Here is a 12,785-nt window from a genome sequence, read left to right as displayed (position 1 = left end):
CAGCATCCCCCCATCACCCCCAGGATCACCCCCATCACCCTCTATCACCCTCATCACCCCTTCAGCATCTCCCCAGTGTCACCCCATCACTCTTCATCACCCCTCAGCACCCCCATCACCCATCTGTCCCCCAAGCCCCCCCTTTCCCCCTCCCCAGGCCCCTTCCCCAGGCTCTGGGGGTCCCGACGCTGTCCCTTCCCGCAGGACTGTGCCCCCGGGTACACACGCACTGGCGGAGGGCTGTACCTGGGGCACTGCGAGTTGTGCGAGTGCAACGGCCACTCCGAGAGCTGCCACCCCGAGAGCGGCGCCTGCTCCGTAAGGCTCCACATTCCGAACGTTTCTGGGGGGGCTGTGGTGTTATCCCAGCTGTGACACCCCCAGTTTGTGCCCCCACTATCCCCCAGGGCTGCTTGCACAACACAGCAGGGGACTTCTGTGACCAATGTGCCCCTGGCTTCTACGGAGACGCCACCGCCGGGACCCCCGAGGACTGCCAGCCCTGCGCCTGTCCCCTCCCGTACCCCGAAAACCAGTGGGTGCCTGCACTGCGGTGGGGGTGCCAGGCTGGGGGTGCCAGGGAAGGGACGTGCCCTCACCTTACTCTGTCCCCGCAGGTTTTCCAGGACCTGTGAGAGTCTGGGAGGCGGTGGGTACCGCTGCACCGCCTGCGAGCCGGGCTACACCGGGCAGTACTGTGAGCGGTGAGGCTGCTGGCACCCCAAAACCTGCCCCAAACACCCACCCCATGGGCTCACCCCATATACCCACCCTGCTATACCTGCCCTGATGGGTTCACTGCCATATACCCACCCCAAAACCCCACCCCATGGGCTCGCCCCCATATACCCACCCTAAAACCCCACTGTGATTGAGTCACCCATATATACCTATCCCCAAAACCCACCTCCACTGCCTCACCCCCATATATCCACCCACATCTACCCACCTCAATGTACTCCTGCAATACCCACCCAATGCGCTCACCCCTATGAGCTCACCCCAATATACACGTCCTAAAGAGCATGTGTGCTCACCCTGACATACACACCCCAAATGCTCACCCCAGTTTATGCACCCCAGTACACCCACCCTGATATACTCACCCTGATGGCCTTTCCCTTACAGACCCACCCCAAAGTGCTCCCCAATACACCCACCCTGATACACCCACCCCGATATAGCCACCCCAATGTTCTCCTGCTATATCAACCCTGATGTACTCACCCCTATGAGCTCACCCCAAATTTTGCATCCTAAAGGGCTCAGCCTGACATATGCACCCCAATACACACTGCACCTACCCTGATGGCCTCACCCCAACAGAGACACCCCAAAGTGCCCACCCTTATACCCGCCCTGATACAGTCACCACCCCACTATACCCATCCTGATGTACTCGCCCTGATGTGCTCACCCCAATATACCCACCTTGTGTACCCCAATATACCCCCCATACACACCCCAATGCACCCACCCTACGTACCCCAATATACTCCCCATATACACCCCAATATACCCACCTTAGGTAGCCCAATATGCTCACACCCTAATGCCCCCCGCCAGCCCACCCACCCCAATATACTTCCTCCCATTTGCACCCCACTGCGCCCCCACAAACACAGTGCCCCCATTTCTCCCTGCAGCTGCGCCCCGGGGTACACGGGTGACCCCACGGTGCGGGGCCAGGGCTGTGTCCCCGCGGGGCCCCCTCCGGCGCTGGCCGTGCGCGTGCACCCCGTGCGCACCGCGGTGCCGCAGGGCAGCCCCGTCACCCTGCGCTGCCAGGCCACTGGGGACCCCCCGCTCTACTACCACTGGGTGCGAGAGGACGGGCGGCCCCTCCCCGAGGGCGCCCAGAGCCGCCGACAAGGTACTGGGGGGCTCCAGGGGGGAACGTCAGGGTCTCCTCAAGGCGTGGGGTGTCACCTGCCTGTCCCCCCAGGCGAGGAGCTGCACTTCCCCAGCATCCAGCCCTCTGAAGCTGGCGTCTACGTCTGCTCCTGCCGCAACCTCCGGCACAGCAACGCCAGCCGCGCCGAGGTCATTGTCACCGGTAGGTTGTTGTCACCTAGAGGGGGACACGCACAGAGAGGGGAGGCAGGAGCGGGGCTCACCCCTCTCTGTGGTGGCCCAGAGACCCCTGAGAAGCCCATCACTGTCACCGTGGAGGAGAAGCGGGTGCAGCGGGTGCAGCCTGGCGCCGATGTCACCTTCGTCTGCACCGCCAAGAGCAAGGTGAGGGGAAGGGGGCACAGCACAGCAGTGGGGCTGCGGGGCCATTCAGGGACATTCAGGGTGTGGAGATGCCCCTGGGTGCCCACCTGGTCCTACAGAGCAAAGGGACACCCAAGGATGTCCTCACAGGGATATCCAGAGTACGGGAACAGCTGTACCCATATGGACTCCCCCAAGCCCCCTTGGGTCCCTACACAGCTCTGTGGGACATCCCTGGGTGCCCACCCCTCCCCCATGGGTGCACAGCCAGGCATGTGCCCCTCCATGTGCCCATCCCAGTGGCCTCAGGCCTCCCCACCTCTGTCCCCCCCAGTCTCCCGCCTACACCCTGGTGTGGACACGGCAGAACCATGGGACGCTGCCAGCAGGCGCCGTGGACTTCAACGGGATCCTGACGCTGCGTGGGGTGCGGCCCCAGGACGCCGGGGTCTACGTCTGCACCGGCTCCAACATGCTGGACATGGACCAGGGCACCGCCACGCTCTACGTCCAGGGTGAGCCCTGACGCTGTGGTTCACCCCGTGGTGATGGGGTGATGGGAAACACCAGGGTGATGGGCACATTCACTGCCCAGACACCAGGGTGATGGGCACAGCAGGGCCGGGGCACTGGTGTGGTGGTCACACTTGGCCCCCAGAGGCTGGGTTTGATGGGCACGTTGCTGTGTGGATGTCAATGCCCAGAGGCCAGGGTGATGGGCACATCCAATGCCTGGATACCAGGGGGATGGGTTTGCGTGGCACCCAGTCCTTCAGGTGATGGCCACACTCACCGCCCTTGGCTCTGCGGCGATGGGCATGCGTGGTGCCCAGGTGCTGGGGTGATGGGCACATGGAATGCCCAAACGCTGGAGTGGTGGGCACACTTGGTGCCTGGACACCGGGGCAGTGAGCAGGTCTGATGTCCAAATGCCAAGGTGATGGGTGGGTTTGGTGCCTGGACACCGGGGTGATGGGCACACTTCCCTGAGACCCACCCCCTCCTGCAGCTGCCTCGAAGACTCAGATGTTCTACGGGCCCGTTGAGTTCATGGAGGGGCACAGACCGGGTAAGTCAGCAGGGCAGGGTTCCTGGGGGTCCGCACGCTCCCCCCACCCGCTGCATGCCGGGGCTCCACGCACACCCTGCTGCCGGCTGTGCCACGCCACCCCACTTCCCACTGCCCCACCGCCTGGGGACAGCACTGGGGGGGCCTGGTGAGCCCTAAACCCCCCCGGGTCTCACTGCAGCCGGCACCGCCGCCGCCCCCACCGCCACCGTGGAGCCAGCGCAGCTGAGTGTGGCACCGGGGCAGCCGGCCGAGTTCCACTGCGTGGTCACCGGCAACCCCCAGCCCACCCTTGAGTGGCTCGGTAGGTGCCCGCTGGGGACGGGGGAACACCGGGACCGGGCGTGGGGACACAGCGAGTGAGGGTGATGCTGGACCGTGTCCCTGCAGGTGCGCTGCCACCGCGGGCCGTGGTTCAGGGCGGGACGCTGCGTTTCGGCGCTGTCGAGCCTGCCGACGAGGGGCACTATGAGTGCCGGGCACGGAGCAGCGCCGGGCAGCACATGGCACGTGCCTTCCTCCACGTGCAAGGTGAGCGGCATCACCATCGTCCCTGTTGCCCCACTGTCCACATCATCCCCATCCCCATCATTTCCATCATCCCCATCACCCCGATCATTCCCATCTCTACTGTCATGTGCATCACCCCTATTGTCTCCATTGTCCCTGTCACCCCTCTTGCTCCCATCATCACCCATCATCTTTGTCACTCTGCATCATCCCCATTGTCCATCTCCATTGTCTCCATGGTCTGCAACATCCCTGTCATTCTTATCATCCCTGTAACCCTCATCAACCCTGTCACCTCCCACTGTCCATCCACCTCATCCCCATTGTCCCCATAATCCCATCATCACCATCGTTGTCTCTGTCACCTCCAATACCCATCATCTTCATTGCCCCCATCATCCCTGTCACTCTCATTGTCCCCATTGTTTTCTTCTTCCCCTTCATTCCCCGTTGTCTCCTCAGCTCCATTGTCCCATCATCCCCCATCATTCCCTTGTTCCCATCACCCTTACCATCCTTGCCATCCGCATCATCTCCATCATCTCTGTACACCCCATTGCTCCATTGTCCCCATTGCCCCCATCACTCCCATCGTCTCTATCATCCCCGTCATCCCATTGTCCCCATCATCCTCATCATCTCCATCACCCTCATTGTCCCCCATCTCCCCCAGCACCTCCATCATCCCATGGTCCCCTTCACCCTCATTGTCTGCATCACTCATGTCACCCCCATTGTCCCCACCCCCCCATTGCCCCCAGCACTGCCCTGATCCCCCTCCCCGCAGGCGCGGGCACCCCACAGGTGCAGGTGAGCCCGGAGCGGACGGAGGTGCAGGAGGGCTCCACAGTGCGGCTCTACTGCCGGGTCTCGGGGTCCCCCACTGCCACCATCACCTGGGAGAAGCAGGGGGGCACCCTGCCGCCACAGGTGAGTGGGGCACTGGCACCAGTGGGTGCTCCAGGGGGTGTGGGTGCACCACAGGTGCCACTGACACCCACCCTCATGCCACAGTCCCGCACTGAGCACGGTGACATCGCCACGCTGGTCATCCCCGCTGTGACAGTGGCCGATGGTGGCATCTACCTCTGCGTGGGCACCAGCGCTGTTGGCACGGCCCACGCTGCTATCGAGGTGGCCGTGGTGCCAGGTGAGGAGGGTGGGGGACACCAGCGGTGTTCGGGGATGGTTTGGGGGGGGGCTACAACCCACCCATGCCCCCCTTTTTGCTTCCTGCAGGGGTGGCACCACCTGTCCGCATTGAGTCCTCGTCCCCATCTGTCACTGAGGGACAGACCCTGGACCTGGACTGTGTGGTGGCAGGACCCGGCTCTGCCACTGTGACATGGTACAAGCGTGGGGGCTCCCTGCCAGCTGGCCACCAGGTAGGGCACAGCAGGGTGGGCAGCACCCCGAACGCTGCCCTGTCCCCTGCTGTGTAACACCAAACATGTCCCCAACTGCAGGTTTCAGGGTCCCGGCTCCGTGTCCCCCATGTCACGGCAGCTGATTCAGGGGAGTACGTGTGCCGGGCAACCTTGGGGACCACTGCCCGGGAGGCGTCTGTCATTGTCACCGTCGTGGCTGCAGCCGGCTCATCCTATGGTGAGACTGGGCTCAGCAGCACTGGAGGGGACGTGCTGGCTCCCAACGGGTGGTCACAGCTCTGTCCTCCCCTGCAGGACCACCAGCTTCAGGTGTCCCTGTCCGGATCGAGGCATCCTCGTCCACCGTGGCCGAGGGACAAACCCTGGACCTCAACTGCATCGTGGCCGGGCAGGGACAGGCCACTGTCACCTGGTACAAGCGCGGGGGGTCCCTCCCAGCCAAGCACCAGGTAGGGGACACAGAGGGGGATGACGCAAAGGGAGGCTGGGGTTGATGCACAGCCCTGTGTGAGCCCAGGTGGCTCTGGTGACCCTTGTATCCCCAGTGACCCTTGTGTCCCCTCCCCACAGGTGTCCGGCTCCCGGCTGCGGCTGCTGCAGGTGACAGCGGCCGATTCGGGCGAGTATGTGTGCCGGGTGACCAGCGGGACCACCACCAAGGAGAGCGCAGTCATGGTGACCATCCAACCCAGCAGTGCCAGTGCCTACTGTGAGTGGGGACAGGGGGTGGCAGTGCCAGCAGGGGATCCTCATGGGTCACAGCACTGAGCCATGGCTCAGGTGCCCATACTGGCGAGGCGAGACACAGAGACTGTGGTCACTGGTGTCACTGGTGTCACCCTCCTGTCTCGGTCCCCAGCCCCGGGCAACACGACTCCCCTGCGCATCGACTCCCCATCCTCTGCTGTGGTCGAGGGACAGACCCTGGACCTCAACTGTGTCATTGCCAGCCCCGCACAAGCCACCGTCACCTGGTACAAGCGTGGGGGAACCCTCCCAGCCAAGCACCAGGTAGGGGACACGGAGCAGGGATGTCACCAAAGGGGGTGGATGCAGTTGACCCACAGCTGTGGGCAAGCCTGGGTGGCCCATGGAAATGCAGATGGTCCCATGAAAGCCCGGGTGGCCCCTTATAGGCCCAGGTGACCCCATACAAGAGCAGGAAACCCCATGCAAGCCCTGGTGGCCCATGCAAGGTTAGGTGGCCTACAGAAGCCCATGTAGCTCATACCTTGCAAGTCCAAGTAGCCCATGCAAGCCCTGGTGGTCCCATTCAAGCCCATGTGGCCCCATGGAAGCCCAACTCACCCCAGTGACCCCCATGTCCCCTCCCCACAGGTGTCTGGCTCCCGGCTGCGGCTGCTGCAGGTGACAGCGGCTGACTCAGGCGAGTACGTGTGCCGGGTGACCAGCGGGGCCACCACCAAGGAAACCTCCATCATGGTGACCATCCAGCCCAGCAGTGCTGGCGCCTACTGTGAGTGGGGACAGGGAACACGGGAGGTTACCCACGGGAGGGTGACACTGCTCCTGGTGTCCCTGGGAGGGTCACACATGGTGGTGGTCACAGTGTCTTAACCCATCTTGCTCCCCAGCCCCGAGCAGCACGACCCCACTGCGCATTGAGTCCTCGTCCCTGTCATCCCCTGTGACCGAGGGACAGACCCTGGACCTCAACTGTGTCATTGCCAGCCCTGCGCAGGCCATTGTCACCTGGTACAAGCGCGGGGGGACCCTCCCGGCCAAGCACCAGGTAGGGGACACGGAGCAGGGATGTCACCAAGCGGGATGGATGGGAATGACACACAGCTCTGGGCAAGACCAGGTGGCCCATGCAAGTCCTGGGGACCCCATACAAGGTTGGCTGGTCCTGGGCAGGTGGCCCCATGACCATGGAACCCCGAGTGATCCCAGAGAAGACCAAGTGACCCCAAGGAAGCCCAAATGACCCCACATAAGCCCAGGTGGCCCATGCAAGCCCAAAGTGACCCTGTGCAAGCTCAAGTGGCCTTGTGCAATCCCAGATGACCCCTTGCCAGAGCTGATGGCCTCAGTGACCCCCATGTCCCCTCCCCACAGGTGTCCGGCTCCCGGCTGCGGCTGCTGCAGGTGACAGCGGCTGACTCGGGCGAGTATGTGTGCCGGGTGACCAGCGGGGCCACCACCAAGGAGATCTCCATCATGGTCACCATCCAGCCCAGCAGTGCCAGCACCTACCGTGAGTGGGGACAGGAGGAGGTGACTGAGGACTGGGGGACAGTGCCACCATCCTTGGGGTGACCCTCCTGTCTCTGTCTCCAGCCGCTGGTGTCACCCCTCCAGTGCGCATTGAGTCCTCGTCCTCCTCCGTGGCCGAGGGACAGACCCTGGACCTCAACTGCATCGTGGCCGGGCAGGGACAGGCCACTGTCACCTGGTACAGGCGCGGGGGATCCCTCCCAGCCAAGCACCAGGTAGGGGACACAGAGGAGCATTTTGGGATGGAAAAGGGATTTTTGGTGGTGTTGAGGGGTATATGTCCCCATTCTCATGTGTGTCACCCCTCCAGGTGTCGGGCACCCGCCTGCGCATCCCCCAGGTGACAGCGGCCGATTCGGGCGAGTACGTGTGCCGGGTGACATCGGGCAGTGTCACACATGAGACATCCCTCATCGTCACCATCCAGACTGGTGCTGGCTCCTCTTACGGTACTGGGATGGGTGAGAGGTGACGTAGGGGCATGGTGAGGACACACAGTGGTGACCCTGCTGACCCTATTGCCACCCCCAGCCGTTGGTGTCACACCACCAGTGAGGATCGAGACCTCCTCCGCTGCTGTCACCGAGGGACAGACACTGGACCTCAACTGCATGGTGGCAGGACAGGGTCATCCTCATGTCACCTGGTACCGGCGCGGGGGGGCTCTGCCACCAAACAGCCAGGTGGGACATGGGGGAGGTGGCTTTGCCCTGCAGGCCACAACGATGCATCAGGTACTGATGTGTCCTCAACTTGTCACCTCCCCAGGTGTCGGGGACCCGCTTGCGCCTTGCCCAAGTGGCAGTGGCTGATTCGGGAGAGTACGTGTGCCGGGTGACCCTGGGGACCGTCACCCAGGAGGCATCTGTCATTGTCACCGTGCCCAGCAGCGCCGACACCTATTACAGTGAGTGTGAGAGAGAGGACAGCGCTTGGGGACAATCGAGGGTCGCCTTGGTGATAAACGTTCCCTTTCCCTGTCCTCCCCCAGCCTCTGGCATCTCCCAGCCCCTCCGCATCGAGTCCTTGTCCTCGGCCATCGCCGAGGGACAGACCCTGGACCTCAACTGCGTGGTGGCAGGGTCAGGCCCCACCACAGTGACGTGGTACAAGCGTGGTGGCTCCCTGCCCGTTGGCCACCAGGTAGGGGACAGGGGAGGGTCCCCCTGAATTTGTCCCATCCCCTGCTCTACGGTGATGACTTGTCCCCTAATTGTCCCCTCCAGGTGTCGGGCACCCGCCTGCGCATCCCCCAGGTGACAGCAGCCGACTCAGGGGAGTACGTGTGCCGGGTGACATCAGGCGGCATCACGCAGGAGACGTCCCTCATCGTCACCATCGATGACGGAGCCAACCCATCCCACTGTGAGTGCCACCCTCCAGGGGGCAGGTCCCCACTGGTGTCAGGGACCACTGGGGCCGTTCACCCTCAACTGTGCCCATGCAGCCACCGGCGTCACGCCACCCATCCACATTGAGTCCTCGGCATCCTCTGTCACCGAGGGACAGACCCTGGACCTGGACTGCGTGGTGGCCAGCCAGGGACAGGCCACCATCACGTGGTACAAGCGTGGTGGGGCCCTCCCAGCCAAGCACCAGGTAGGTGGGGACACCGGCGGGGTGGGGGACGGTGGTGGCTGCGCATGGCTGGGTGATGCCACCACCTTCTGTCATGACGTCCTCAGATTTCAGGGTCCCGGCTGCGGCTGTCGCAGCTCTCGGTGGCCGATTCAGGAGAGTACGTGTGCCGGGCTGACACGGGCAGTGTTGCCCGCGAGGCCACTGTCTTTGTCACTGTCACCTCCCGTGACAGCTCCAGCTACCGTGAGTGTGGCCACGGGGTGAGGGAGGATGCTGGGGGGAAATAGGGGATGTGAGTGACCTCGTGGCCTCTCTGTCCCTTTGTCCCCACAGGTCTGCAGAGCCCCATCATCTCCATCGACCCACACAGCATGGCAGTGGCACCGGGTGAGGATGCCACCTTCAAGTGCCGCGTCCACGATGGTGCCCGGCCTGTCAACATCACTTGGCGGATGGGGCCTGGCCAACACCTCCAAGGTATGGTAGTCCCCAGGGTGGCCCTGGCATGGTCCCCAGGGTGGCCCTGGTGCTGATGGCTCCTCCTTGCCCAGACAATGTGAAGATCAGCGCCAACGGCTCAGTCATCTCCATCACCGGTGCCCACGTGGGCAACCAGGGTGCCTACCACTGCGTGGCCTCCAACCGCTTCGGCGTCGCCAGCAGCGTCGTCAACCTCGTGGTGCAAGGTATGAGGTGGCCAGGGTGGCCCTGTCCCTGTCTCCATATGCTCCAGGTGTCTCCATTGGTGTCCCCATCCCCATGTTCTCCACGTGCTCCAGATGCCCTCAGGGTGGGCTCCCTGTCACCATGCTGGTGTCCTCCATGTCATCCAGATACCACTGGAGCAATGGTGTCCCTATCCCCATCTCCTCTCCATGCTTCAAGTTGTCCTGGAGTGGTGGTGCCCATGTCCCCATGCTGGTGCCCTTCCTGAGGCCCCAGGAGTTGTGATGTCCCCATCCCCCATGCTGATGTCCTCCATGGGCTTTGGATGCTCCTGAGATATTTTGTCCCCATCCCCACCCTCATGCTCGTTTCCTCCCATGCTCCCAATGCTCCCAAGGTGATGGGTGTCCCTGTGGCCAGGCCAACATCCTTCATGGTGGTGTCCTAATCCCCACCCCAATGTCTTCCTCCTTCTCCAGGTGCCCCCACGGTGTCAGTGATGCCACCAGGCCCCGTGACAGTGAAGGAGGGCAAATCCCTGAGCCTGGAGTGCCTGGGCCGGGGCGAGCCACGGCCGCTGGTGCGCTGGAGCCGGCTGGGCTCCCGGCAGAAGGTGGAGCACCAGACACTGCTGCACATGGACAGCCAGGCCATCCTGCAGGTGAGGGGGCACCCAGGGGCACCATGGGGCACCGGGCAGTGCCTGGTGCTCATCCCCACCCTGTCCCCCCCAGCTGTCGCCGGCCAAGCCGGAGCACGCCGGGACCTACGTGTGCACAGCACACAGTGCCCTGGGCTCAGCCCAGGCACGGGTGGACGTCAGCGTGGAGTCAGCGCAGCGGCACCCCGGGGCCCCCGAGGTCACCGCACCATCTACCGTCACCGTGGTGGCCGGGGACACGGCCACACTGCACTGCATGGCCAGAGGTATGGGGAGCCTGGAGGACCGTGGTGGAGAAGGGGTGTCCTGAGCAGTACCTGACACCTCGGTGATGGGCATGGTGTGGTCATAGGTGACCCAGCACCCCGGATTGAGTGGTCGAAGCTGCGGGCACCCCTGCCCTGGCAGCACCGCGTGGTGAACGGCAGCCTGGTCATCCCTCGTGCCGCGCAGCAGGACTCGGGCCAGTACATCTGCAATGCCAGCAGCCCCGTCGGTTCCACCGAAGTCTTCGTCACCCTCGATGTGGAGAGTAAGGAGGGGACAGCGGGGGGCTGGGGTGCCCCTGGGTTCCTGCTGCCACCTCTCCTGTGGCCATCACCTGTCCTTCCTCTGCGTGTGGCCACCTCCATTGCCACTCCCACCCTTACATGCAGCCCTTCCTTATGGGACCATCCTCACTCCATCCCAGCACTCATCCTCCTCCTCTCAAGCTCCATCACCAACCCTTCCCATGGATGTGTCCACCTGCTTGTCCCATCCCTGTGCATGTCCATCTCCACTTCTGCTCTCTCATCTGTCCATATATCCATCCACCATGGATCCATCCATGGCTCATCCATCCCAGCTCAAACCCATCTCTTTATCTCTGCTCATATCTCTCCTTCTACCTCTTCCTCATGGATCCATCCATCTCATTCATCCCAGCATACACCCATCTCTTCATCTCCTTACTCTTGCATCCCTTTCTTTCTTGTGGATTCACCCATCACTCATCCATCACAGTGCATGTTCATCTCTCCATCTCTGCTCACACCTCTCTCTCTGTCTTTTCCTTGTGGATTCATCAATCCCAGCACACACCCATCTCCCCATCTCCTTGCTCTTCCGTCCATCTCATCCTTGTGAATTCACCCCTCTCTCATCCATCCCAGCTCACATCCATCTCTCCATCTCTTCTCACACCCCTCCATCCATCCCTTCCTGGTGGATTCATCCATTGCTCACCCACTTCAACTGACATTCCTCTCTCCGGTTCCTCTCACACCCCTCCATGCATCTCATCCTTGTGCATCTACCCATCTCTGGTCCATCCCAGGACATGCCATCTCTCCATCTCCTCTCACACCCTTCCATCCATTCCTTCCTCGTGCATCATCCATCTCATCCATCCCAGCACATGCCCAACTCGCCACCTGCTCTCACACTCTGCCAGTCATCCATCCATCCACCCCCACACCTACCTCTTCCTTGGGGATTCATCCATCACTCACCCATCCCCGTTCACATCCATCTCTCCATCTCCTCTCACACCTTTTCCATCCATCCCTTCCTTGTACATCCATCCATGTGATCCATCCCAGCATACTGTCATCTCTCAATCTCCTCTCAAACTTATCCATCCACCTCTTCCTGGTACGCTCATCCATCATTCAATCTTTCCAGCTCACATCCAACTCTGCGTTTCCTGACTCCTGCATCCCCCTTCTCCCTGTGCATCATCCATCTCAGCACACACCCAGCTGGCCATCTCCTCTCAAACTCTGCAATCATCCATCCATCCATCCATCCATCCATCCATCCATCCATCCATCCATCCCTTCCTTCTTGGTGGATTCATCTGTCAGTCCTGGCCATCCCAGACATCCATATCTCCATCTCCTCTCACATTCCTCTATCCACCCCTTCCTCGTAGATCCATCCAACTCTCATCCATCCCAACACACGCCCATCTCCATCACACCCTACCCGCCCCCACCAACACCCTCCTTGCCCCGCTGACCCATTCCTGGCCCTGTCCCGACTGATGGTTCCACCCGTCCCGCAGCACCTCCGTACGCCACCATCCTCCCAGAGGACACGGCGGTGCGGGCGGGTGACGTGCTGCAGGTGCAGTGCCTGGCCCACGGCACCCCCCCGCTGCACTACACCTGGGACAAGGTGAATGGCAGCCTCTCGGCACGTGCAGCCCACCGCGCCGGCCTCCTCCGCCTCAGCCCCGCGGCCGCCACCGACGCAGGCACCTACCGCTGCGTCGTCACCAACCGTGTCGGCACCGCAGAGGCCTTTGCCCGTGTGGCTGTTCATGGTGAGCCCATCCCCGGCCCGGGTACCATGGGTGCTCCGCATTGGGTGGTGGCAGTGCCGCCGGGTGCCCTCAGAGCTCTGTGTCCCGCCCAGGCGATCCCAGTGCTGACGGGTACCACTGGGGCTCCGCATCCCGCCTGGGTGATGC

The 12,785-nt window shown here is 62.6% G+C and overlaps 1 protein-coding gene across 6 annotated transcripts in view; it reads left to right on the top strand.

Moving 5' to 3' along the window:
• HSPG2 (heparan sulfate proteoglycan 2) overlaps positions 1-12,785 on the top strand; it is a 40,032-nt gene that overhangs the window by 18,689 nt on the left and 8,558 nt on the right. For 2 of the 6 annotated variants that reach the window (XM_082295713.1, XM_082295710.1), the window contains 34 exons: positions 205-318; positions 408-535; positions 618-704; positions 1,647-1,873; positions 1,946-2,056; positions 2,138-2,238; positions 2,552-2,732; positions 3,227-3,286; positions 3,468-3,590; positions 3,677-3,817; positions 4,584-4,726; positions 4,811-4,946; positions 5,036-5,181; positions 5,263-5,401; positions 5,479-5,633; positions 5,755-5,893; positions 6,044-6,195; positions 6,523-6,661; positions 6,780-6,937; positions 7,264-7,402; positions 7,486-7,637; positions 7,733-7,871; positions 7,954-8,105; positions 8,191-8,329; positions 8,414-8,565; positions 8,649-8,787; positions 8,870-9,021; positions 9,108-9,246; positions 9,337-9,480; positions 9,555-9,689; positions 10,149-10,330; positions 10,404-10,596; positions 10,683-10,862; positions 12,378-12,638. In XM_082295713.1, coding sequence (XP_082151839.1) covers positions 205-318; positions 408-535; positions 618-704; positions 1,647-1,873; positions 1,946-2,056; positions 2,138-2,238; positions 2,552-2,732; positions 3,227-3,286; positions 3,468-3,590; positions 3,677-3,817; positions 4,584-4,726; positions 4,811-4,946; positions 5,036-5,181; positions 5,263-5,401; positions 5,479-5,633; positions 5,755-5,893; positions 6,044-6,195; positions 6,523-6,661; positions 6,780-6,937; positions 7,264-7,402; positions 7,486-7,637; positions 7,733-7,871; positions 7,954-8,105; positions 8,191-8,329; positions 8,414-8,565; positions 8,649-8,787; positions 8,870-9,021; positions 9,108-9,246; positions 9,337-9,480; positions 9,555-9,689; positions 10,149-10,330; positions 10,404-10,596; positions 10,683-10,862; positions 12,378-12,638 — 4,978 coding nt within the window. Of the gene's footprint in view, positions 1-204; positions 319-407; positions 536-617; positions 705-1,646; positions 1,874-1,945; positions 2,057-2,137; positions 2,239-2,551; positions 2,733-3,226; positions 3,287-3,467; positions 3,591-3,676; positions 3,818-4,583; positions 4,947-5,035; positions 5,182-5,262; positions 5,402-5,478; positions 5,634-5,754; positions 5,894-6,043; positions 6,196-6,522; positions 6,662-6,779; positions 6,938-7,263; positions 7,403-7,485; positions 7,638-7,732; positions 7,872-7,953; positions 8,106-8,190; positions 8,330-8,413; positions 8,566-8,648; positions 8,788-8,869; positions 9,022-9,107; positions 9,247-9,336; positions 9,481-9,554; positions 9,690-10,148; positions 10,331-10,403; positions 10,597-10,682; positions 10,863-12,377; positions 12,639-12,785 lie in introns of all 6 variants that reach the window. The other 4 variants (XM_082295709.1, XM_082295708.1, XM_082295711.1 and 1 more) reach the window with 3 other exon arrangements.

The sequence above is a fragment of the Coloeus monedula genome, assembly GCF_965178545.1.
Source record: "Coloeus monedula genome assembly, chromosome: 22".
Lineage (NCBI taxonomy): Eukaryota > Metazoa > Chordata > Aves > Passeriformes > Corvidae > Coloeus > Coloeus monedula.
This window is presented reverse-complemented; position numbering and strand designations above follow the sequence as displayed.